Raw genomic sequence first — 27,882 nt, 5'->3', positions numbered from 1 at the left:
CCTAAGCTATGAATCAGATAATGATGTTAAAAATGTATACTGAGAAAGATGCCTATCCAGATCCACATATCTATCATAGAAGAAGAAAATTGGAAATTTCAATCTTTATTAATAAGGTTATAAAAATTATGGAACATCCAAAAAATAAAATACTATGTAGCTATTTTAAAAGAATGACATTAAACATATACTGGCATAAAATAACATTCCCAATATAGTAGATAAAAAAGCAAGTTACATTAGCCTTACAGGAGGATTTTAATTTACATAAAATAATATGTGGGTCTGTCTATACGCATAGAGAGTATATGGAAGTGTGGTCACCAAAACTTTAACAAAAATTACCTTCAGGTGCTTGGGCTTTAATTTTTACTTTCTTCTTTATGCTCTTCTTTATTACTTGAATTTTCTACAGAGTATATCATCTTTCTAATCAGAAAAAACAAAGCTATTTTCATTTAGAAAACCTCAGAAAGCTCTGTTTCTAATCCCCTTATGGTAATAAACAGTAAGAAAGAAAACTTTTTTTCCATCATAAGGGTTTTCTATCAGATTGGTAGACTTTAAATATCTTGACTTCTATTTCACTTTAAATCTAAATAAAGATTTCAACACTGTTTTAGGAAACTATTCCCTATTAGAAACCCACCAACAACACCCAAGCTAGTGTTACTAGAGACCAGTATTAAAGTCATGCTTTCTACCTATCTAGCTAGCACTTTTACTGTATTGATATGCACATACTAACACTTGTTCAAACACAAAGCCAAACCAAACCAACAACAACAACAAAAATCCACATACAGCCTTTATTAAAGACCTCTATTCTAAAGTGTATGCTTTTTGGAAAGCATGAAAATCCTACTGTCCAACCTACCCCCCAAAAAAACAATACAATTCCCGATCTACCTATTAAGCTTGGAAATCACATAGATAATTAAAAAAAAAAAAAATTGGATCCTAGGAAACAAACAGTACAGAGCCTAACTCTGCTACCTTCCAGCACCTTAATCATGGGCAATTTACTTATTTTTCATTGCGTTTCGGTTTCCTTGTCTATAAAATGATGATACCACAAACGCTGTATTATGATTGATGAGAGTCCTATAGAAAGCTTCAAGCTTTATATACTTGCCTCATGTCTAGTTTATATTGAGCATCAGATGCTAACTCTTATTCCTTCATATTCAGAAGGACAGCAAATCCTCCTTGACAAGCACTTCAGCCATATAACAATGTCTGTCACCCTCAATAAAAAGAACTTCTCCAGAGTAAGAACTTCTTTACTCATGCTTATGTTTTCAGTATCTAATACAGTGCCAGGCATAAACACACAAAAATTGGGAGAATGGTCAGTAAATAAAGAAATAAATGAATGGGGGTGCCTGGGTAGCTCAGTCGTTAAGCGTCTGCCTTTGGCTCAGGTCATGATCCCAGGGTCCTGGGATCAAGCCTGCATCAGGCTCCCTGCTCAGGAGGAAACCTGCTTCTCCCTCTCCCACTCCCGCTGCTTTTGTTCTCTCTCTCTCTCTGTGTCTCTCTCTGTCAAATAAATAAAATCTTAAAAAAAAAAGAAAAGAAAAGAAATGAATGGAACTTATAAAAACATCTAAAACAAAAAAAGCTTACTTCTAGGATATAGCTGTCTCCCTATTAAATAAAAATCACATCATGAACTAGAAATTTTACATAAAAGAAGCTAAAATTAAACCAATTCCTTCAAAAAGTTTAATCCAAACAAAACCATACCGTGATACACATTAAATGACAGAGAACGTTCTTAATAAAAAATCAGCCTCAAAACTGCACATTTAGTTTTCTAAATCAAAGATATTTCTTTATCACTTTACTGACAACAGAGTTAACTCATAAAATTTGAACAAGTCCTTTGATGAGAGTTTCTTAGCCCCTGTTATATATTTCAAATCCAAATAACTAAACAAATCACACACATGCACACAGGATAGTCAGGTGAGAATCAGAAAAAAATTATTTGGTTTTCCCTAAGCCATCAATAAAATAGATTTGTGAAATTACCGAAAAAAATCTAAGAAAATGTCCCTGAGGACATAAAAGAAAAGATCTGGAATAGAAGAAAAGTTTCTAATAGAAGAACCTTGCTGTTAAAGAACAAAAGAAAAAAAGAATAAATGAAAGTAACTTAATCTCATTTTAAAAAATAAAAAATACGACTTATCAGTGCAAATAATCAAATTAACATTTCACCAAAATCTACATGGGAGAAACTTGAAGCTGAAGACTTAAGTTTGTTCAAAATATCTCGAAAAAGAATTTAAAAGTACATACAATCAATCCAGCCTTTTCTAATAAAAGTGCTATTAGACCTACCTGACAAAGCATTATGGTCCTATAACTATCATGCTAACTATGTAAATGCAAGTGATGAAGCTGCTAGTAGTTGAAAACTATTTGGTCTCTTAAGTTAAAATTACATTAGCACTAAAGTTGTTTCCCCAATAAAGTGCCTGACAAAAGCTGCTTTAATATGAATAAAGGTGAATGTAAACAGAAAAACCATAACATCAGGAAGAAGTAAACTAATGAGGTTTTGGAGAATCAAAAAGTTATCTGTTAATCTGTTTACTAAGAAACTTCTAATTCAGAATCCTTTTAGTACTCTTAGAATCCCTAAACTATCATCTGACACTTGTTACAATTTAAAATATTCCAGATCATGATAAACATTTCATTTTGACCATTTTAGTTCAAAATAAAAGGCATTAAAATTGGGGACCATAAGCTGACTTTCTAAACAACAACCCCTTCCTTCTACCTTGGTTTAAAAAAAAAAGAAGAGGGGCACCTGGGTGGCTCAGTCAGTCAAGCATCTGCCCTCACCGTGCTGGAATCCAGCTCCCGGGGTCTGCTTCTCCCTCTCCCTGTGCCCTTCAATCCCCTACCACGTGTGCTCTCTCTCAAATAAATAAAATCTTTCAAATTAAATAAATAAATCTCCTTTTAAAAAAAATCACAGCTTAAAAAAAATAATCTTTAGTTTACCAATAAACCCATTTATTACCACACAAAGAAGCATACACAGTAAAACTTTCCCAGAATTGTGTCCAAACAGCAGAAAAAAAGTCCTCAAAGTTACAACCTTAAGTAAAAATACACCATAATTCTAAATATAAAACAGTAAAAATCACTCTAAATTTTTAAAAAATAGGTATGATACTTACATTGTAAAATGAAGGTAGGGTTTATGTACAGCAGCAGCTGATGACTGTTTCTTTGGTGATCCTGAGTGACAACTGGTCTCAAAAATTGATAAAGCATTCTCATCTTCACTATCATCTAAAATCAGAGTTTCTATATCTGTTCAAAAAAAAAAAAATCAAAACAATTATGAGGCTTATGAAGTCCTTTAATATTAGTGCCCCACCAAAGCTAAGGAAAGTTGGTTTAAAAATCAGTGATATTAATATGTTACCTATCAAATAATACAGATCAACCAAGCAAACTGACAAACTGCAGGTTTTTTAAATAATTTGTAAATGGAATTAATGGAATTCTTTTACCTTTACAGACTGCCTAGTGCTAAGAGATGCGATTCAGTAGACTTCATTGACTAACCATAAGAAGTCTGGAAAAGAAATGACACTCTCCTAAAACACTCACATTATTTATTAAAAATTTCTAAGTTGGGGCGCCTGGGTGGCTGAGTGGGTTAAAGCCATTGCCTTCGGCTCGGGTTGTGATCCCAGGGTTCTGGGATCGAGCCCCCCATCGGGCTCTCTGCTCAGCAGGGAGCCTGCTTCCCTTCCTCTCTCTCTGCCTACCTGTGATCTCTGTCTGTCAAATAAATAAATAAAATCTTAAAAAAAAAAATTTTTTTCTGGGGTGCCTGGGTGGCTCAGTGGGTTAAAAGCCTCTGCCTTAGGCTCAGGTCATGATCCCAGGGTCCTGGGATCGAGCCCCGCATCGGGCTCTCTGCTCAGCAGGGAGCCTGCTTTCTTCTCTCTCTCTGCCTACTTGTGATCTCTGTCTGTCAAATAAATAAAATAAAAAATCTTTAAAAAAAAAAAATTTTTTTTCTAAGTCAACTTGACCAAGTAGTTGCTTAGCTGCTAGGGTGCTAGAGTTATGGCCAACTCTTTACAAAAACAACAAGGAACAAGCTGACTTATTTTCTAACATGGCATACACATACACACACATCTATACGTCTAGGTAAGAGAGTCAGGAATTCTATGGAAACAAAACCAATCTTAAAAATGCACTCATTCAAGTAACATTAGTCTCTATCTGAGCCTGCCATCTGTTACAGTTCAGTGGACAAACTGGAACCATTATCTCTATTGAGGGTGCAATACTTAAAAACGTACTTGGGCTAAACCTCAAGTACTAATAACTGTGCTTCACACATACCAAACAAAAGTGTCAATTCACTCAATAAAAAGTAATGCTACATGTGTAGGAGAAATGAGAGAATTAACACTGATAGAAATCATACTCTTCTCCCCCAAAAAAAAATAAAATAAAAATAAAGAAAAAAAAAGAGGAATAATTTCTACAAAGAGGTACTGAACTGTGCTGGCAGATAGACATTTCAATGGATTTTATAAGCTAAATATTTTTTAAGATTTTATTTATTTATTTGTCAGAGAGAGAGAGTATAAGCAGGCAGAGTAGCAGGCAGAGGGAGAAGCAGGCTCCCTGCTGAGCAAGGAAACCAATGCGGGAATCTATCCCAGGACCCTGGTATCATGACCTGAGCTGAAAGCAGACGCTTAACCAAGTGAGCCACCCATGTGTCCCCAACTGAATACCTTTTGAGTGATAATTTCATATACCAGTCCACGAAGGATGGTAAGACCAAAACAAACCAGAATAATATATCTAAATAACTAAAAAATAATTATTAATAATCAAATAATCATAATTTGTTTTCTCTTCTCTACTGGCACATGAAGAAAAAAATGGAACTAAAGAATACTCTATACTTACTTTAAAAATTTATAAGAAAACAGATAATAATGCCATAAAAAATTCTCAAATGAAAATAAAGGAACTATATCATATGTCTATATACAGAGATAAAGAAGATGTGGTGTATATATACAATGGAATACTACTCAGCCATCAAATAAAATGATATCCTGCCATTTGCAATAACATGGACAGAACTAGACGGTATTATGCTAAGTGAAGTAAGTCAATCAGAGAAAGATAATTATATGATCTCACTCATATGTGGAATTTAATAAACAAAACAGAGGATCATAGGCAAAGGGAGGGAAAAATAAAACAAGACAAAATCAGAGAGGGAGACAAACAATGTGAGACTCTTAATCATAAGAAACAAACTGAGGGTGGCTGGAGGGGGATGACGGGGGATGGGGTAACTGGGTGACAGGCAGTAAGGAGGGCACATGATGTAATGAGCACTGGGTATTATACAAGATTGAATCACTGAACTCTGCCTCTGAAACTAATAATACACTATATGTTAATTAACTGAATTTAAATTTTAAAATATCATAAATAAAAAGATGAACTATCATAATCTCTCAAATGGGAAGATACGATTTTTATTATTTTCTAAACATGACAGTTTTTTTAAAAATTTGGGGAAAAGTGGGTTAAAGCCTCTGCCTTCGGCTCAGGTCATGATCCCAGGGTCCTGGGATGGAGCCCCACATGGGGCTCTCTGTTCAGCAGGGAGCCTGCTTCCTCCTCTCTCTCTCTGCCTGCCTCTCTGCCTACTTGTGATCTGTCAAATAAATAAATAAATAAATAAAATCTTTAAAAATAAATTTTGGGGAAAAGATACATATCCTCAGTTATGAAAATCAGAGATAAGAAATGTATGATTCATGGCAGAATACCTGGCACATTCATAATAAAATATTTATTCCCCACCCTACTTAACAAACTTAGGAGATCAAGTAATCCATGTGATATTTCATGAGAATCTATCCCTGAAAAATACAGTTTCCAAAAAAGTATTTATAAAGACAGCAAAATGCATTGACTATAGATGATTTTTACTACATATAATATTTTTAATGTTAGTATAATTAACTGAACAATTTTCTGGTGCAGCCTACATGCCAAATAAGGTATTAGGAACTGGAAAAATTAAGATAATTAAAACTCATTACTTTCTCTTCAAAGTTCACAGACCCCAGTATATAAACCTAAAGTTTCCCTGTAAATGGCTGACTTCTTTTTTCTTAAGATTTTATTTATTTGAGAGAGAGAATAAGAGACAGAGAGTATGAGTGGGAAGAGGGTGAGGGCAAGAAGCAGACTCCGGGAGCCCCACACAGGACTCATCCTGGGACTCCAGGACCATGACGTGAGCTGAAGGCAGTCGCTTTAACAGAGCCACCCAAGCACTTGCAATGGATGACTTTTTTTTTTTTTTTTTTAATAAAGATTTTATTTTTTTGACAGACAGAGATCACAAGTAGGCAGAGTGGCAGGCAGAGAGAGAGGAGGAAGCAGGCTCCCCGCTGAGCAGAGAGCCCGATATGGGGCTTGATCCCAGGACCCTGGGACCATGACCTGAGCCGAAGGCAGAGGCTTTAACCCACTGAGCCACCCAGGCGCCCCGCAATGGATGACTTTTTAAAGGCAGTATTCTATTTTTATCTCAGGTCCAATCTTGAAGTTAGAATTCAAGACCTTATATCACCTTATACAACCAGGTTCTAATTTACTCCCTTACTAATGATTTACACTTTACTAATATAGCACACTGCAGAGTGCCCTGACAGTACCAACAAAATAGATTTCATGAGTTGAAACCAGAGGGACATTATAAGCAACAGAGGGACATTATGAGCAACGAGCAAACACTATAATCAGATGCCCACGTCTGAATAAGTCCTAAAACTTACTGAATGACCTCAAATAAGGGAATACTTCCTAAGTCTTCCAGTCTCCTTCTTTTCATTATAAAAGTACCTGCCCCACTGGACTATTATGAGGATTAGTAAGTGATAATTTATTTAAGGGCTTTATAATAAAATAAATGTAAGCCATCATATTATAGTCACCTTTTCTAAAGATAGTAACATTTCTACATTAATGAGAATGTCCCAAGAGGTAACAAACAGAACTAACATTCATTCTTCCTTTTGACAAACATTCATTAGGCAACTACCACACCTAGGCAATACACCAGGCCTAGACTATAACCTAGTGAGTGAAATAGATACATTTTCTATATTCATGGCAAATATAAAAGAATAACACATTATATATTATAACCTTATAAGGAAACTCGGAATTTATTTATGCCTGTACTTGTTTCATTTTAACAATATGAAAAATTACTTTTTGGTACCTTCCTTCTTGTCACTCTGGCTAATTTCAGCATGAGGAAACACTTTTTGCAAGACTGCTAGGATGTTGTTGAAGCTTCTTTCCAGCAGTGGTTTTATGATGGGGGATAGTGCATGTCCTGAAGACATGACAGCACGCTGAGAAGCAGGCACAATATTCTGCATTGCATGGTAAAAATCTTGGGCATTGAGCACTATTGAGGAAACATCTAGCTGCAGTTTATGACTGCTAGCATAGATCTGGGGGTAACGCCTCCGCAGGGCAATCAGGGCAGCTTCAGTGCACAGGGCCTTGATATCAGCTCCACAATAGCCTAATGCACAAAAAGAAAAGAATAACAAAGGTAAGTTCATTCTCCCAGTACCAACTATAGTTTGCAAATATATACATCTTTACCTCAATAGTTATTAACATTAAATCAATAATTATGTGTAATTTTATCAGCAAAAACTGACCATTTAAGTCACCTAGTAAAATTTACTCAGACTAAAAATGTTTCGAATATTTTAATTAACAACACATGAACTAGCGATACCAAAACAAACCATGTATTCTGTGCCAAAATCACTGATTATAATGTAAAACTTTCTTCAGGAAAGGTTTTTAAAGATTTTTTTTTTAAGATTTTATTTATTTATTTGACAGAGAGAGATCACAAGTAGGCAGAGAAGCAGGCAGAGAGAGAGAGAGAGGGAAGCAGGCTCCCTGCCGAGCAGAGAGCCCGATGCGGGACTCGATCCCAGGACCCCGAGATCATGACCTGAGCCGAAGGCAGTGGCTTAACCCACTGAGCCACCCAGGCGCCCAGGAAAGGTTTTTAAAGAGTAAGTTTCATCTCAATCCTTCATCACTATTCCCAATAATTAGTTTAGTCCTTCTAACATTATACTTACCTATAAACTTTTTTTTTAATTAATTTATTTATTTACTTGACAGAGAGAAATCACAAGTAGGCAGAGAGGCAGGCACAGAGAGAGAGGAGGAAGCAGGCTCCCTGCCAAGCAGAGAGCCCGATGTGGGACTTGATCCCAGTACCCTGAGATCATGACCTGAGCCGAAGGCAGAGGCTTAACCCACTGAGCCACCCAGGTGCCCACCTATAAACTTTTCTAATATTACTAATTACCAAACACATATGGGAATAGTACAATGTAGAACATATGCAGAAAGGTCAAGAACAGAACTATTCTCCTACTAACTCTGGGCGCAAACCACAGCAAGTTTCTATTTAATTACCCCAAAAATTATAGTTTAAAGTCATCACCATCTCTAATAATTTCAAAGGTATTAAAGGGACTAAGAATCCATTAATATTCCACATTAACTTCCTTTTAATATATACATTTAGCTTAAAATAACTGATAATCTAGTTCTACAGGCTATACCAACACAGGGTATTAGCCGTTACCCACACTTAACTGATAATGTAGTTAACAGATCAAGCCCCTGCTTCTAAGTCATTTCACTCATTTAAGCAACAAATACATACAAAAACACACAAACTGTTAGGTCTTAACCACAAAAAGGAAGAAAACCTCAAATCAGCCATGTTGTTTTTTATGTCAGCAATTAAACTTGCATGCTAGCAGGGGGAACCACCACTCAAACTAGTTTTAAAACTTGAGACCCTAAGTTCTTCAAAGAGTGGCATCAAGTTTATTTATCTTTTTATACTATGCAATGACCTTGTGGAACATTTAAATAATAAAATAAAAACGGTGATTAGAAAAACTGTGAGCAGAAAATAGCCCCAGACTAAATGACAGGTGTTGGGGTCCTTAATCAAAGGAGCTAGACACAGAAAAAACTGCTAGACACACAAAAAAAACTGAATTTCAATTGGCCACCTGTGTGTTACCTAGCAGTTTTTTCTGTGTGTTACCTAGCAGTTTTTTCTGTGTGTGGCACACCTAGCATGACTGTGCAGTTTTCTCTGTGTATTGCAATCTCATTGGCCACCTGTGTATAGCCCAGTTAAACTACCTCTATAAAAGTTAGTCTGTGAGGCTGGGAGGGGTCGCCTCTTTGCAAGAGACAGCCCTGACCAGTCAGTTTGATTCTCCATGCCTGGCGAGAAAGCTTGACCTTCGCTTTGTATCGCTTTGTATCAATCTCGCTCCTTTGATTACGGACCCTGACAACAGGAAAAAAACATTAAGGCACAAAACTGTATAAATCAAACTGTAAGTGACTCACACACCTACAATGAACTGTATCTCTATTATTAGTAGGGCATGTGATCTTGCTGATCAAGTCCTACAGAAACAGAAAAATCCTCCCTACTCTGCTCCCTTTTTTCCATAGCATGTACCACTTTTATCATTTACCTATTATGTTTACTGTCTGCCTTCCCCAACCAGAATGTGAGCTTTGTGAGGGTATGGGTATTGATCAGTTTTGTTCACTAACATATCTCATATACTGAAAATAATGCCTAGCCTGGCATTCAGTAGATATCCAATAAATGTTTCACGAATGAAAGAAGAAAACAGTAACTCCAAGGTGATAGTTTGGGATTGCGTAACTGTGAGGTTACCATATACTACCACAAAAAGTGGAAGAATTATATTTACTGGGCTTTTTTTTTTTTTTTTAAGAAATCTAAATTCTTTTATTATTAAGCCAACTTACTATGAATAAAAATTTCAATGAAAATTATGGAAAAACACAAAAATATTCCATTCTTAAAGAAATATTCAGAGTTAAGGGAAAACTTAGTATAACCTGTGAAAATCTAATTCAGAAAATTATAAGCAGATAAAGCACTAACACTGTCCCAAGACAACAATCTCCCAAATAATTCTCAAAATAACCAAATTAACCATTAGTCTTTCATTTTTTATTCTATTTCTCATGAATAAACATGAAAAAAGGTATCTTTTCCTATGCTGAACATATCCTAGTTATAGTAGTTCAATAAAATAACTATAAAATACCATCTTAGTCATAAACAGTTAATGAAATAATTCATTTCAGAGGAAGTAAAAAACAATCTACCATCTTCAAACAATATAAACCACCACTCTTTTTTCTTCTTTGAAAGCATATACAACACAGTTGGCAAACATACCATATGATCCTATTTCTAAGAGCAAGAAGCCTAAATTTTTTAGAAAGCTCAGAAACAAAGAACAGAAAAAAAGCCACTAAAAGATATTTTATGTAACAAATGATACCCATAACATTTATGTTTGACATGTTAGTAACTTACATAATAGCAATGTACTACTCATTTTTGCTTACTCTACTAAAGATAATTTAAAAGGGCAACAATAGGTCCCATTTAAGGAAATAAATCTTCACTTGGATTATCATAATCAACAGACTAGAAAAAAGAGGATTTATCTTCATTACATTTGCCTGTGAATGAGAATTACTGGTTTATATCGGTAGTTTTTAATCTTGACCACTGATCTGAATAAATGATGAAACTGAAACAGAAATAGATTCCTAACGAACTTAGTGAATCAGAATCTCTGGTAATTTAATATCATAAATGTGTATTTTGAGAAAGCTTTACAATTGATTCTGATAGACAAAACAAAAAACTGAGAACTACTGGATTAATAATATGCCTCCTTTACTAGACTCTAAAACAAAATTAAAATTACATGATAACCATGGCTAAAGAGATTGTATTTAAGATCACATGTCCTGGTTTGGGCCTCTTGTCCTGTCTTAATTAATTTTTTCACTCTCCAAAGCATCCTGATGTAGGAAAATAGATATAGATAATATGATCATTCTAAATACATGGAAAATACAGGTGCCTGGGTGGCTCAGTCATTAGCTGGCTGCCTTCAGCTCAGGTCATGATACCAGGGCCTGGAATCAAGGCCCTTATCGGGCTCCCTCCTCAGCAGGAAGTCTGCTTCTTCCTCTCCCACTCCCCCTGCTTATGTTCCCTCTCTCTGTGTGTCTCTCTCTGTCAAATAAATAAATAAAATCTTAAACAAACAAACAAACAAATAAATAAATAAATGGAAAATATACTACAGCCCTTTGAAAGTTAAAACTTGATGTTAAAAGAAAATATCAACATCCCTTTCATGAGAATTCCATAAATGTATTAATTCTACCATTAAAATTCTAATATTCTGATGAACACAAATATCTAGATACCAAAGACAAGCATTCTTTTGAAAAAATGAAACTAGATGAAACCAGAGGAAACAAACCTTTAAGAGACTCAATATTAGGAAACAAACTGAAGGTTGCTGGGGGGTGTGGGGTGGGAGGATGGTATGGCTGGCTGATGGACACTGGGGAAGGATGCTGTGGTGAGTGCAGGGTTTTGTGAAGATGGATGTATCAAAGACCTGTACTCCTGAAACAAATATTACATTATATGTTAATTTAAAAAAAAAAAAGAAAGAAAAGCATTTTTTTTTTTAGGTATGATGTATGCCTAATGTGGGGCGTACACTCACAACCCTGAGATCAAGAGTCGCATGCTCTACTGAGCCAGCAAGGTACCCCAAGAAAAAGCATTCTTAACCACCACTAAAATGGAAACTTGTCTGAAAAACTGAAAATACAAAAAGGTTATAGACTAGACAGTGTTAATACTAAAATTTTATCAAATTACTGTTCTGGGTTTGTTTGTTTTTTTTAAGATTTCATTTATTTGACAGAGAGAGAGAGATCACAAGTAGACAGAGAGGCCGGCAGAGAAGGAGGGGGAAGCAGGCTCCCCACTGAGTAGAGAACCCAATGCGGAGCTCGATCCCAGGACCCTGAGATCATGACCAGAGCCGAAGGCAGAGGCTTAACCCACTGAGCCACCCAGGCGGCCCATGAAGTCTACTGTTTAAATAAAACATCAAACATAATGAAGGCCCACAAGATAGATGCCTCGTTGATACACTTCCACTGTTTCGGCCCTCTTAGTGAAAATAAATAGAGAAATATGATTAGATTTGAGGTCCTCATAACCTTAAGCTCCTACTATTTGTGAATGTGATCTAGACACTGAAATTATGTGAGGACTACTTTCAAAAATCACCCCTATTAAGCATCCAAACCTCTCCACGTACTTGGGAATTTATTTCAAGGTAAAAGATACCAAATCCATAACCTCTATATGAAGAGGTCAGCTGTCTTTGCAGTTTTTTTATCAAGACAACATATTCTTTTTGTTAGGCATAAATTTCACTGAACTGAACCCATACATGTTAAAACGTGTTTGGGATACAGAAAGTGGTAAGTTCATAATGAATTTAAAGTGTATTACTATTTCATTCCTGTTTGAAGACCTGCATTTGACTTTTTGTCTTAATGTACAACTGGCTTCTTATGTCACTCTCCAGGAAGAAAATGGTGTAGATAGAAGCAGATCCTAAAACATCACCACCACCACCCTCAAAAGGCAAGAGAACTTTTTTAGTCCTGTAAGAAATCATGTCTTTAAAATGCTTAAACTTAAGAAACTGACTAAAAGCTAAAATAAATCACTGGGAATTAATGAGAAGTTGTGGCCTTTGGAAATGAATAAAGGAAACTAAGATTCTTATATTTAGGATAAAGAATTAGAGTGTAACATTTCAGATGGTAGATAGGGTAACAGCAAGTAATTTTAATATACCTATTGTTTAGGGGATTTCCAAAGTTATCTGAAGACTTCTGCTTATTTCAGTTAAGGATCATTCTGAGACTGAGTCACAGAAAAATCTACAAAGATTTCCCAGTCTCATCAGTACTCTAATAAAATAATATCATAAAAAGTAGGAAATAAAAGGGGTCAAATTTCAAAAAGGGAAAAGACTGGATTTTGTACCAAATACCACCCTCTCCCATAAGCAGCACAAGGCTTTGCAAAAGTCAAGCCAAATTTACACGAAATGGGTTTGGCGCATGCTCTCTTATACCAGGCAAAGCTTAAACTGGAGTAGTGCTGGAGAGATTTACGTTTTCTCCTCACCAGAAGATGTCGAGGTCTTTGTGGTTCAAAAGCTGAGGGATGCTGCTTCGGAGATGGAGGTCCCTGTGGATGAAGAGGATAATTCGGATGTAGCTAACTGAATGGACTAATGCTCTATTTAAGTTTTAATATCTGATGGTGGATCCCAATGATTTTTTTAACTAAGTTGTTCTTTCTGGTTTTGGTAAGTTTAAAGTCTTCCCAAGCAGACTGCTGATTGTTAGTGAACTTAGTTTGGGGATTTTTCATAATGCTTAAAAAGTTCATGGAGAAAGATTTTTTAATTTTTATTTGTGAGAGAATAAGAGGAAAACAGACAAAAGACAGAAAAAGAATGAAGGAGAAATACCAGTGTGTATACTCCGTTGTTTAATAGTGTAATCATTTTTATTTCAGACCTAATTAGAGCCAAAAACCTGAATTCCAAAACCCTTGAATTCCATCTCCTATATATGATCATGTATGCACATCTCTCTCACTACATCCTTTTAGGACAATAGTTTTCATTCACGCTGTAAGGAGGATCTTCTACTCTGTGAATAATTTAACATTAAATTGGGAAGTTTTATATTTTGGGAAATACTAGCAGATGCCAATAAATATTTTCTTTTGAAGACTCCTCTCACTCAACTTCTTTCTAGACCACAGGCATGAAGACGAGCACATCAGATAATCTGCAAAGTAAAAGACTACAGTCTTGCCCTCAACATGGACTTTATTTCTCAAGGTTAAGCTTATTTTTCTTAGTAAAATTTCTGAGAGGGAACAACTCCCAAAAGAACGCACAGCAGTAATATTATGGAAATCCAGCACTCAATGAAAGGCATATTATTACTAGCTTTGTTAATAATCAAACACCTAATGGCAGCTAAAATTGTACCTTAGAAGTGTTTAATTTCAAGTGAAATGTTCAAAATAATTCTTACATTTAAAGGCAGAGCCAGCCATTTACTGCACAGACATAACTATACTCATTCACATTCCAAACATAAGGGCAGGCTGAGCAGAACAAACAATAACGATCAAAGAATTCAAATAATAGCACTCACCAACACATTTTTCAGCCAGTTCACCTAAAAAAGCATCTGACAATTTTGGGTTCCAATCCCTGGTATGGATTTGTAAAATGTGTTTTCTTGCCTAAGAAAAAAAGTATAATATCAACAACCTGTGAAATGTATTAGCTGGAACACATTTATGCACTCACCATACCCCAGAAAAACAATTGTTTATTTTTTTTTTAAGATTTTATTTATTTATTTGACAGACAAAGATCACAGGTAGGCAGGCAGGCAGAGAGAGAGCGGGGGAAGCTTGACCTCAGCCAAAGGCAGAAGCTTTAACCACTGAGCCACCCAGGTGCCCTGAAAAACAACTATTTTAAATACCATGGCATCTACATCAACTCTGATTCCCACAATAACAATAGAATAAATAGTATGTAAGAGAGATCGTGTCTCTGTTTCACAAACTAACATATTTAATATTCTGAGAGGTGAAGGAACTGACTAATGGAACATATGACTAAGTGACTGATATTCACTGATCTAGGACTACATTCAAAACTAAGTTTCACTATTCTACCACATCAGATCATTTTTACCCAAATACATATGAAGAAGGAACTTTAATGTATTATAACATGTATAACCCTTTTTTTAAATAATAATTAATATAGAGTGTTATAAAAGTTTGAGATAGAGGGGCCCCTGCCTTCAGCTCAGGTCATGATCCCAGGGTCCTGGGATCGAGCCCCACATCGGGCTCTCTGCTCAGCGGGGAGCCTGCTTCCCTTCTCTCTCTGCCTGCCTCTCTGCCTGCTTGTGATCTCTGTCAAATAACTAACTAACTAACTAAATAAATAAATAAATAAATAAATAAATAAATAGTTTGAGATAGATAACATAATGATTCAACAATTCCATACATTACTCAGTGCTTTTTTTTTTAAAGCAGGCTCTACACCCAGCCTGGGGCTTGTACTCATGACCCTAAGATCAAAAGTTACATGCTGTGCTGACTGAGCCAGTAAGGCACCCCAATTAGTGCTAACTTTTAAACAAACTACAGGTTTAGATTTCATAAAACTCTTGGTTCTATCATATGCATAAATTATTATGACTGACAAGCTAAACAAGTAATTTAAAACTTGGAAAAAGTTTTAAGTAGAAAAAGTTTTCAATGAAATAAAGAAATATAATGTTTGGCATTTAATAAATAAGGTGATATTTCAGTAAATATTAATTTAATTCATTTAAAAAATCAAATATTTGAGCAATTCTACCTTGATTTTTTTGTTTTCAAAAGAGCATTCTCTACCTTAAATCGAACTGTATAGCACAATCAAAATTTTAAGATCCTGGTTTCAAATTAAATGAAATTTCTTCTTCTTTCACAGTCAAAAAGCAACTGAAGTAGTAAGAATCCATAATCAACTGACAGTATATCATTAAGAGTCATATCAGACTTTTATTTTCACTTTTGCCTTCTTTCAAGGAAAAACACTCTGTAAAACTTAAATGCACTCATACCCTCAACAATGCTACTTGAGGGGCACCTGGGTGGCTCAGTGGGTTAAGCCTCTGCCTTTGGTTCAGATCATAACCTCAGGGTCCTGGGATGAAGCCCCACATCGGGATCTCTGCTCAGCGGGGAGCCTGTTTCTCCCTCTCTCTCTGCCTGCTTCTCTGCCTACTTGTGATCTCTCTCTCTAGTAAATAAATAAAATCTTTAAAAACCAAAACAAAACAAAACAATGCTACTTGAGCTTTTAAGACTAGGAAAAACAGGGGAGCCTGGGTGGCTCAGCTGAGCAGCCAGCTCTTGATTTTGGCTCAAGTCATCTCCAGGTCCCAGGATCAAGCCTTACATGGAGCTCCACACTCAAGAGGGAGTCTGCCTGAGGGCTCTTTCTCTCTTTCCTTCTTCCTCTTGCCCCTACCCCCATTCATGTGCACTTGCTGGCACTCTCTTTCCAACATAAAAAAATAAATCTTTAAAAAAAAAAGAATATGAAAAAGAAAATTATAACCAACATGATAGTCTTATTAGCTCGATGAGGAATCTGGGGTCCAGGAACAAAACAAAAAGAACTTCAAAGTCATCAAGATAAACCTTGCTCAAAAAGTTGATAAAATCTGGTAACAATAGCTTCTGGTCTAATTCCAAGTTCCAAGTTAAGTGTTCAGCTACCAAAAATAAACCAACGATGTGACCCTTATTTTTTTCCGACTTGAAGTACTTGCCTGAATAGATACTAAAAAATTATAAAATCAAGGTTAAAAAAAAAACCATCCAAGACCTTATATTCTCTAGAATATGACATTAAGAATCTACTTGACCTCATTAGCAGCATAGGCATCAATTTTAGAAGACCCTTTCAGAACCAGAAACACACCAAAAAAATTCAGGCTGGAAGATGTCTCAAAAAAGATCTATTCTTATACTGTCTTTTCACAAAATAAGTAAAGGTTTAGAGGAATGAAATTAATTGCTTAAGGTCAAAAGTTATTGTCAGATCTCTAATACATTTAGTGCCTTGATCTTTCTCTATATAATCAATCGGAGTTTACTTTATTGTAAAATCAAGAAATAGAGGGCGCCTGGGTGGCTGAGTGGGTTAAAGCCTCTGTCTTTGGCTCGGGTCATGATCCCAGGGTCCTGGGATAGAGCCCCACATCGGGCTCTCTGCTTGGTGGGGAGCCTGCTTCCCCCACTCTCTCTGCCTGCCTCTCTGCCTACTTATGATCTCTGTCAAATAAATAAATAAAATCTTAAAAAAAAAAAACAAGAAATAGAAAAAGAAATTACTTAAATCAGAAATGATTCATGATGCACTTTTTATGACATACAGAACAGTAAGTTACATTGTTTCCCCTAATGGAAAGTAGCTTCCTCTATTATTAAGAGCAGAGGCAAATTCAAGCTGCTCATTTCTCAGGACTCATATACACACACATAATACTTATAATAATAATAATCGTAAGTGTTGGTGATAATAAAGAAAAAAAACAAAAATTAAAAAGCATTACCACCTGAAGAAGGTATGTGCTATTTTATGCTAATAAAGAATTTTAAAAATTACTAAAATTTGGAAGAATCAAGGCTTGCTTTCACTTTTTTTTTTTTTTTTTAACTTATTTCGTCAAACAGCAAGAGTCACGATATTCCATTGCCCAAACTGCAGAACTAATATGACACTCTGACTGGTATCACTTTAAAGTCCCAAGCAGATCCTTATCACTGCCTTTAATCCTTCCCTAGATCATTCGTCAGGTCTATCTCCTAACAGACTAGTTCAGTTTCTCTGTCTTCACGTTCAGCTTCTCATTGGGACCGTGCTTCCTAATTCACTGAGAAAACTGAAGCAGTAAGAAAAGTTCCAGAGACATTCCACACTAAATTTGTCTACCTGTAGGCATTTGTACCCATAATATTCTGTCTTCTCCCTAGTATCACAAACTATCCAATTCCTATCTAAAGTCATTCTCACCACTCATGTAGTAAATACTATGGCCCCTCTTGCTTATTAAGGACATACTGTGATAATTCTTCTTTCTCAATTTCATCACCAGAATTTCCTTCTCTATTGGCTATTTGTCCCAGCTTAAAAATAACACACTCCCTCTTGCCTCCAATTCCCTCAACACCTATCGCCTCCTTTTGTAACAAAACTCTTTGAAAAACTTAACTTTTGTTCTGTCTCCAATTTCTCTCCTCCTGCTCTCTCTTAAGCTAACCATACTCCAGTTAAATTTTTTTGCACCCAACACTAAGTCAATTTGCTCCCATTCAGGTTCACTGATAACCTACATAATGCTAAAACCAATGGCCAATTTTCTCATCTGACTTAATTCAGCAACATATCACAAAGTTAGTCACAATGTCTTCACTGATACACTTTCTTCACTTGGCTTCCAGAATTCACTCTCATACTTTTCCTTCTACCTTATGAACCGTTCCTTAGGACAGAGGATTTGATAATTTCATTTAATCTTATAATCTCATGACTTTAATATTATCTAAGGAAAAAAAAAAAACAGTCTAAGCCTGTTCCACAGACACAGACCAAGAAAAATGACCTCAGGTTTAAGTCTCAAAGTAGTTTCCTTGAAATGTAGGAAGTTAAAATTCACATGGAAAACTATGTCAAGATCCTTGCTGTACAATGTAGCAAACTACTACCCATGTGATGCTTTTTTATTTAAATTTGTAAAGAAAATTTAAAATTCAGTTCCTCAGTCCCACTAGTGACATTTCAAGGGCTAAACGTGATTAGTGGCTACCGTACTGGACAGTGCTCAATGCACAATGTAAATACAGAATATTTCCATCATTACAGAAAAGTTGACTGGACAGTGCTATTCTAGACCTTGTTTACTATTAAATCTTTGATCTCTGTGAGCTGCACCTGAATTGTGAGGACTATAACTGGCATATATGACTGAGGGCCACATGACTAGAAGACAACTGGTTAATGAGATAATGGCTTTCCTGTGCCAAAATGAACACAGGCTGTGTTTCTTAGAACTAAACACATTATCCACGTACACTAAAAGATGTGTTTGGACCATAAGATGGCCCAAACAAGATAGCTGATGCTTCCCCATGCTGAAATAGGCTCTTCCCACCTCAGCCTTGTCTCCTACAACTAAGCACACCTCAATGCACTGATAGAGCCCTGAAAGCTACACTTGGGTTTTGAAAATGATGTTGCATATGGTAGGTTTCCTATCCTGATAAAGTCAGGTAAATTCAGTACCAAATTAAAGCCTCTAAGTTAGACGTCAATCAAAAACTGAGACAACTACTAATGACTGTGCAGACTGATTTCAAGCTGAAGTATGAACTGCTCTACACAGCAGCACATTGCCTTCATTTCCTTAGTCTTGTACACTGTCTTAATCACAGCCTTTTACTCTAAGTATGTAAACCAGGCATTTTACACGAAGATCTAAAATCAAAGCTATATAACAATCTAAAATCAAAGCTATATAACAATTACAAATGTGTATATTATATATGGATATATGTAATATATATGGGTATAACTGTTATATTTTATATAATATAATATTATATATAATATATTATATATATGGATATATATTATACATCCACAAATAGTATCTTCTTTCTTCAGGTTATATTTATATGTTATAAATGTTTTAATTATGCTTATCTGTAATGTTAAATTACATGGGAAACACTGTCAAATAAAGTATCTTCTCATATCTCCCCCTTTCAAACTTGGAAGTTTCCAATGAAGACATAGTCAATGATTAAACTGCTCAAACCAAGAACAACAGTAAAAATGTCAAGCAGAATTAAATAACATTTTACACAATGACTATACATTGCCCATGTGTAACTTTTGCTGCTTTTAATTAAATATGATATCATGGTCATTTCTATGAAAATTTGCACATTGGGCTCTTATTCATAATCTCACTAATACTCTAAAAACATTATTTTTATGGGAACACAGCTCCTTTGGCTAACCAGAGGTATATAACCTGCCATCTAAGATAATTACTACAATCTAAATTTAAAGCTAAAGAAAAGAGTAAGTAAGCATTTTAGTAACCTAACTACAGGTTTTCCTCTTCCTGAAAGTCATAAATGTTCTAAAAGCTGTTAAGAGAAAAAGACTAAATTATTTAAGCATTTTTTTAGAATTACTAAGATATCCCATAAGCACAAAATTTTTAAAATGAAAGTTCATAAAATGCACTCTCAAAGTGCATATATGCTTCATAACTGAATCACAAATATATCTTCATATATTAAAAACAGAAACTTTTACCTTTTGATCAGGCAGGTTGAAAAGGAATTCTCTGTCAAAACGACCCGGTCTCCTAAGAGCAGGATCTATAGAATCAAGTCTGTTTGTAGCACCAATAACAACAATTTCACCCCTATTATCTAATCCATCCATTAGAGCAAGGAGGGTTGACACTATAGAGCTGTAACAAAAGTTTCAGGCAAAGTTATGAATTAAAAAACAGAAAGAAAAAAACTGTAAAAACTGCTGCTTACACTAAACTTCACAGTCTTACATGCTAATAAAATTATGGCATGACTAAGTCTTAATGTAAAATACTGTACAGAAATCATTTTTGAAAGTATTAAAACATTATTAATAGACACCTAAAGCACAGAAACAACAACAAAAGAGATAAGGACTTCATAAAAATTAACAATTTTGCACTATCAGGAAAAATGTACCTAAAGAATAGGAGAAAATATCTGCAAATTATATACCTGATAAGGGTCTAGAAGAACAATTACAACTCAACAATATAAAGAAAATAAACCCAACTTAAAAACAGTCAGAAGATTTAAAAAGACATTTCTCCACAAAGGGTCCATCTTCAGGGATATCCAAATCAAAACCAAATGACATACCACTTTAAAGTTTGCTTGGTTTTTTTTTTTTTTAATTTATTTATTTGACAGAGAGTGAGAGAGATCACAAGTAGGCAAAGAGGCAGGCAGAGAGAGGGGGGGAAGCAGGCTCCCTGCTGAGCAGAGAGCCCAATGTGGGGCTCAATCCCAGGACCCTGAGATCATGACCTGAGGCGAAGACAGAGGCTTAACCCACTGAGCCACCCAGGTGCCCCTGCTTTTTTTTTTTTTTTTTAAGATTTTATTTATTTATTTTACAGAGAGGAAGAAAGTACAAGCGGGAGAGCAGCAGGGAGAGGGAGAAGCAGGCTCCCGCTGAGCAGAGAGCCCAACGTGGGACTCAACCCCATGACCCTGGAATCATGCATGACCCAAGCCAAAGGCAGACGCTTAACCGACTGAGCCATCCAGGCGCCCTAAGGTACCACTTTAAACCCAATAGGATGATGATAATCAAAAAGACAAACAGTAAGTATTGACAAGGATGTAAAGAAATGGGAACATTCACACACTGCTTGATGGGAGTGTAAAATGGTATATGTCTTTTGAAAACAGTCTGACAGTTCCATCAGCTATTAAACACAGTTACCATATGATCCAGCAATGTTCATAAAAGACTTATACACAAATGTTCATAGCAGCTTTATTCACAATAGCCAAGAAATGGAGGTAATGCAAATGTCCAACAACTGATGAATGGATAAAGAAAACGTGGTATATCATACAATGAAATATAATTTGTAAATAAAAACTAATGAAGTACTGAGAGATGTTATAATATGGATGAACCTTGAAAACACTGGCCTAATCAGTGGGTTAAGCCTCTGCCTACAGCAAAGGTCATGACCTCAGGGTCCTGAGTTCGAGTGGCGCATCGGGCTCTCTGCTCAGCAGGGAGCCTATTTTCCCCCCTCTCTGCCTGCTGTTCTGCCTACTCGTGATCTATCAAATAAATAAATAAAATCTTAAAAACAAAAACACTGAGCTAACTGAAAAAAACCAGTCACAAAAGTCCCCATGCTGTATGATTCCATTTATATGAAATATCCAATAGGCAAATCTATAGAAACACAATGTATATTAGGGGTTGCTTAGGATTTGGGGGTACTAAAGAGGAGGCTGGAGAGTGACGGCTAAAGGTTAAAAGGTTTCTTTCTGGGGAGATGAAAATGTTCTGTAACTGATTATTGTGATGATTATACAACTCTGGAAATATACTAAAAGCCAATGAACAAACAGCTTAAATGACTGAACTGCATGATGTATGAATACCATGTCAATAAAACTTTTTAAAAAAGAAATAAAGGGGTGTCTGGCTGGCTCTTGAATCTCTGGATTGTGAATGTGAGCTCCATATTAGGTGTAGAAATTACTAAAAACTGACTAAGAATTTCAAAGAAATATAAAAGTGTCTTTTAATAAGACAGCAATCGGGGGGGGAATTTATGTCTGGCAATGTATATGATGTTTAGATTCCTACAGAATTACATTTGCATTATTGTTATACTTTGGGATGACCACTTTAGAATGGCTACTTTTTAAACTAAGTTCAATTCAAAATCATTCTGTGCATATTTTAGTTTTTGAAACTATGACTTAAACATTTCTGAATAAAAATGCTGCATGTCTAATTATACAAAAACCGTAGCTCTAGTAACAAAGGTCTTCCTAATGTTTTTCTAACTGTTCTCACTTCTATCTACCTGCCTGAAACAACTTCTCCAATATGCTCAATAAGTTAAAAAAAATCATTCTCACTCCCAAATAAATTGTTCTAAATGTTTGTCAAAACTATAAATGGAACCAAAATGCTAGAGACCCAGTGTACATGTATAGTAAGGATTTGTGCTTGTTCTTTCTAATTAAATAAATTAAAATTAATGATCTAAGTGTCTCATTTCAGATATAAAGGATGCAAAATAAGCATCATTAAGTGTAAATTCATATTTAACCTCAAATTTTTCCTTAGTACATTCCAATCACAGATAGGTATTTCAAGTGTTTGTTAAGATTTATCAGCATTGGGGCACCTGGGTGGCTCAGTGGGTTAAAGCCTCTGCCTTCGGCTCGGGTCATGATCCCAGGGTCCTGGGATCGAGCCCCACATCGGGCTCCCTGCTCGGCGGGGAGCCTGCTTCCTCCTCTCTCTCTGCCTGTCTCTTTGCCTGCTTGTGATCTCTGTCTGTCAAATAAATAAAATCTTTAAAAAAAAAAAAAAAAAAAGATTTATCAGCACATTGGGGGCATCTGGGTGGCTCAGTCAGTTAAGCATCTGACTCTTGATTTCAGCTCAGGTCATAATCTCAGGGTCATGATCTCAAGCCCCAAGTCCAGCTTTGCACTTAGCAGGGAATTTGCTTGAGATTCTCTCTCTTCCTGTCCATCTCTACCACCCTCTCATAGAAATAAATACACCTTAAAAAATATATTTATCAGCATTTTTAAGTGTTCTTTAGAAGGGTTTTCAGAAAACAGTCTCAACTATGGCCAGAAACAGAATTACAGCCTAGCTTGGATTCTATCAGAAGCTGACTTCTTTAGAAAAATCAAATGGCCAGCCCCTGGATCAAAATCCTTTAGTAGCCTTGATTAGTGTTCAAAATACAGTCTGAACTACTTAATACTATATTCAAGGCCTACTTGCCTGCCCTAAATCTTTCTCCTACATATCTTCTAAACGTATCTGTATTACCTTCAAATATGGATCTAAATAAAATCAACTGGAATTGTTTTGCATAGTGTGAAGAAGGATCCATTTTCTTTTTTCACCAGATACCCAATTCTCCCAGCATTATTCATTGAAAAGGTCACCCCTTCCCAACAGTACTGCATTGTCTCTTTTATTATAAATCAAGCACCCATATATGTGTAGATGTATTTATGGCTCTGATTTTCATTCCATTTGTCTATTGGTCTAGTCTTCCACCAACATCAAGTTATCTTAACCTTAAGAGGCCTTAATAACTAGCAGAGCAAATACTCCTACCTTGTTCTTCCACAAAAGTATACACTATTATTTCCTTCTATTTCCATATCAATTCCAGAGTCATTTTGTCAATACAAAAAAGTGGTACAAAGAAAGGCAAAATTCTTTATCATGATTGGTTTAATCTTGCTAGATGCTCATTACTACATCCAAGAAGTTATCTATAGACTGCTTTGGAATTTCTATATACATAATTACATCATCTATAAATAATAACAGCATTGTCTATTCCTCTCCATTACACACACCTTATATTGTTTTGTCTTACCAGACTACACTGATCAGGATCTATGTAGAACATTGATCAAAAGTGTTCATAGTCATGCTTATAACTGTCATATTAAACGTTTTCATCTTTCAACATTAAGTTTGTAATAGGTTTTTATAGATATCTATATTCCTCATTCTCTGAGATGAGTGACCTTATCAAAAACAAATATTAAAGGGGAACCCTCCTACACTGTTGGTGGGAATGCAAGCTGGTGCAGCCACTCTGGAAAACAGTATGGAAGTTCCTCAAAAAGTTGAAAACAGAGCTATCCTATGACCCAGCAATTGCATTACTAGGTGTTCACCCACCCCAAAGATACATGTGTAGTGATCCAAAGGGGCACGTGCACCCTAATGTTTATAGCAGCAATGTCCACAATAGCCAACTATGGAAAGAGCCTAGATGTCCACCAACAGATGAATGAATAAAGAAGATGTAGTATGTGTGTGTATATGTATACACACACACACACAATGAAATATTATGCAGCCATCAAAAATGAAATCTTGCCATTTGCAACAACATGGATGGAACTAGAGGGTATTATGCTAAGCGAAATAAGTCAATCAGAGAAAGACAAGTATCATATAATCTCCCTGATATGAGGAATTTGAGAGGCAGAGTAGGGGGCTTGGGGGTTAAAGAAGGAAAAAATGAAACAAGATGGGATCGGGAGGGAGACAAACCGTTAAGAGACTCTTAATCTCACAAAACAAACTGAGAGTTGCTGGGGGGAGGGGGGTATGGAGAGGGTGGTTGGGTTATGGACATTGGGGAGGATATGTGATATGGTAAGTACTATGAAGTGTATAAGCCTGACGAATCACAGACCTGTACCCCAGGGGCAAATAATACATTATATGTTAATAAAATTAATAAAAAAAACTGAAGCTTTTATAAGTTGGTCCCTTTATATGTATAATAATGCTTTCTGCCTCACAGTCTATCTTGTCTAATACTGATACAGCAGTATTCTGTTAGTATTAACTTGGCATACTTTCATGCCCACTTTACAAGTGACTATTATGGACATTTTTAATAAATAAAATAGTATTGGGCACCTGGGTGGCTCAGATCAAGCCCATGTCTGCTTCAGATTCTCTCCCCCCTCCCTCCTTTTGCACCTCTCCCCAGTTCATGCACTCACTCACTCATTCTAAATAAACAAATATTTTTTGAAAAAATAAATAAGATAAATAAAATAGTGTAACATGTGACCTTTTGTGTATGAATTACTTCACTTAGCATTAAGTCTCTTAGGGTCATCCATGTCACATGTACCCATACAAGCTAAACCCAGGCAGCATGTGTCAGAATTTCATTCCTTTTTAAGGGTGAACTGTATGGCTATAACTCATTCTGTTTACGGATTCAGCAGTTAATGGATTATTTATGTTTTGGCTATTATGAATAACACTGCTATGTGTATTTCTGACTAAGGTTTTGCATGCTTTTTTCCCACCATTTTACTTGGAATCTTTCTATACCCTTATACATGGTATATCTCTTATAAACAAAGTATCATCATATTTTATTTTTCCTCAGTTTGACAATCTTTGTCTTTTAAAAAGAACACTTAGGGGGAGCCTGGGCGGCTCAGTCAGTTAAGCTTCTCACTCATAGTTTCATCTGAGGTCACCATCTGATGGGTGGTAAGATCAATCCCCGCATCAGACTCTGCTGGAAGATTCTCTCCCTCAGCCCCTTACCCCCATGCTATCTCTTTCTCTCTAAAATAAATAAATAAATCTTTAAATCTTTAAAAAAAGAACATTTGGTCTGGGGCATCTCGGCTGCTCAAACGGCTGACTCTTGATTTCAGCTCACATCATGATCTCAGCTCTGGTCATGATCTCAGCATCCTGGGATCAAGCCTCAAGTTGGGGTCCATGCTCAGCAGGCAGTCTGCTTGAGGATTCTCTCTCTCCCCCTTCTACCTTGGTTCCCCCCGCCAAATCACATGGCACTTTTTTTCTCTAAAATAAACAGTTAGCTCTTAAAAAAAAAAAAAGAAGAAGAAGAAGAACATTTAGTCCCTTTTCATTTCAGGTCATTTTTTATGTATTTGGGTTTAAATCTAAATTACATTTGTATGTTTCTCCCACTGGTCCTATGATTCTGTTCGTCTTCTTGACTGCATTTCAATTTTTTTATTATTATTCTATCCCTCCAACTACCAACTAACATTTTAGAAATTACAACATATTTCTATTAGTAATTACTTTAGAAATTAAAACCTGCATACTCGGTACTCAAAGGTTCCCCTTCCAGGTTTGATGGATGAAAACCCTGCCAGATAAACCCCTTGCTCTGCTGCAGGAAATAATTATAAAACCTGTACATAATAATACAAAAACACTGAAGGAACTAGTGAGTAAACAGAGACATACAGACTTTGCTGGAAATTCATGGTCATCTGGAGAAAAGAAGAACATAGAGAAAGCAAGTTCCCCTCCCTCTGGCTTTCAGCATGGGGCTAAGTACAGTGAGATAGGTAAGGAAGATTATGTTAAGGGAAACCCCTTAACTTTCCAGCCTGAGAGTTCAGAAAAGAGAAGGTTGACCATTAACACTAAAGAATATGGGGGATCCCACAAAGTCAAGAGCCAGGGAAGACATCCCCAAACTCCATCTACCCACATCTCTAAATGAACCCTAACAACAAAGACACAGAGCAAAGAAAGTACTGGTAAAGATTAAAAAAAAAAAAAAAAAGATCTGAAAGGAGATCAAAGCTGCCAGCCAAGAAACAGTCTGTAATTCAATCCTAAAGCAGAAAATTATCTGTAAAACACAGGAAATACTACTCATAAAAGAAAAATAATAAAATCCAGAGCCTTCCCAAACGAGCATTAATAAATCCAGGATCCAATCCAAAATTGCCCAACAAATGAAGTACCAAAACAACAGAACATATTTTCAGAAGAAAACAAACAAGCCCAACAGTGAGATGAAACCAGATGTGGAAGCTAACATAAGAGGGTGGGTGGGGCACCTGGGTGGCTCAGATGGTTAGGCAACTGCCTTCCGCTCCCATCGGGCTCCCAGCTCCACAGGGAGTCTGCTGCTCCCTCTGACCTTCTCCCCTCTCATGCTCTCTCTCTCACCGCCTCTCAAATAAATAAATAAAGATCTTAAAAAAAAAAAAAAAAACACACAAAACTTGGTCTAACATAAGAGGATTTTTTTTCTAACATAAGAGGATTTTTAAAGATTTATTTATTTATGTTTATTTTAGAAAGAGAGCACATGTGAATGTGGGGGAGGGGGCAGAGGGAGAAAGAGTCCCAAGCAAACTCAACACTAAGCATAGAACCTGATGTAGGGTTCAATCTCATGACCCTAAGATCACAACCCAAGCCAAAACCAAGAGTCAGACGCTCAACTGACTGTGTCACCCACGTGCCCCAACACAAGAGGATTTTAAAGCAATTATTATTAACCTCAATGAAGTAAAACAAAATGTTTAAATGCATGAAAATCACACTGGAAAAATACAAATAATGCAAAAGAATCAAGGAGGGCCTGGGTAGCTCAGTCAGTTAAGCATCTCACTCTTGATTTTGGCTCAGGTCATGATCTCAGGGTTATGAGACTGAGCCCCACATCAGGCTCCCTACACAGTGTGGAGTCTGCTTAAGGTTCTCTCCCTCTGCCCCTCCCCTCAATGCTCACATACACATGTGCACACACTTTCACACTCTCTAAAAAAGAAAAAAAAATCAAATGTAAGTTCTACAACTGAAAAAAATAATTTCTGAAACAAAAAAATGTGTTGGCTGAACAACAAAATGCACACGACAAAGTAAAAAGCAAGGACTGACCAAAGATAGATGAAAATATTATCCAAGATGGAGAGAAAAAGATCGAAAAAAGACAAATTTGCAAATACATGATAAACATGAATCTGAATAAACACAAAGCCCATAGTGACACATGTCACAGCTAAGTTGTTAAAAAGCAAAGCTAGGGGCGCCTGGGCAG

General features: G+C 36.1%; 1 protein-coding gene across 3 annotated transcripts in view; it reads right to left on the bottom strand.

Annotated features, from left to right (window-relative positions):
• LOC111154089 (ATPase family, AAA domain containing 2B) overlaps nucleotides 1-27,882 on the bottom strand; it is a 156,874-nt gene that overhangs the window by 65,366 nt on the left and 63,626 nt on the right. For all 3 annotated transcript variants that reach the window (XM_022513459.1, XM_022513458.1, XM_022513460.1), the window contains 4 exons: nucleotides 20,040-20,199; nucleotides 14,284-14,374; nucleotides 7,316-7,627; nucleotides 3,201-3,336 (listed from right to left, as the gene is read on the bottom strand). In XM_022513459.1, the coding sequence (XP_022369167.1) occupies nucleotides 3,201-3,336; nucleotides 7,316-7,627; nucleotides 14,284-14,374; nucleotides 20,040-20,199 (699 nt within the window). The remainder of the gene's footprint in view (nucleotides 1-3,200; nucleotides 3,337-7,315; nucleotides 7,628-14,283; nucleotides 14,375-20,039; nucleotides 20,200-27,882) is intronic.

This window comes from Enhydra lutris, unplaced genomic scaffold, assembly GCF_002288905.1.
Source record: "Enhydra lutris kenyoni isolate GAN:26980312 unplaced genomic scaffold, ASM228890v2 scaffoldscaffold35, whole genome shotgun sequence".
Classification (NCBI taxonomy): Eukaryota; Metazoa; Chordata; class Mammalia; order Carnivora; family Mustelidae; genus Enhydra; species Enhydra lutris.
The sequence above is the reverse complement of the archived record's forward strand: the minus strand, read 5'-3'. Positions and strand labels throughout refer to the sequence as shown.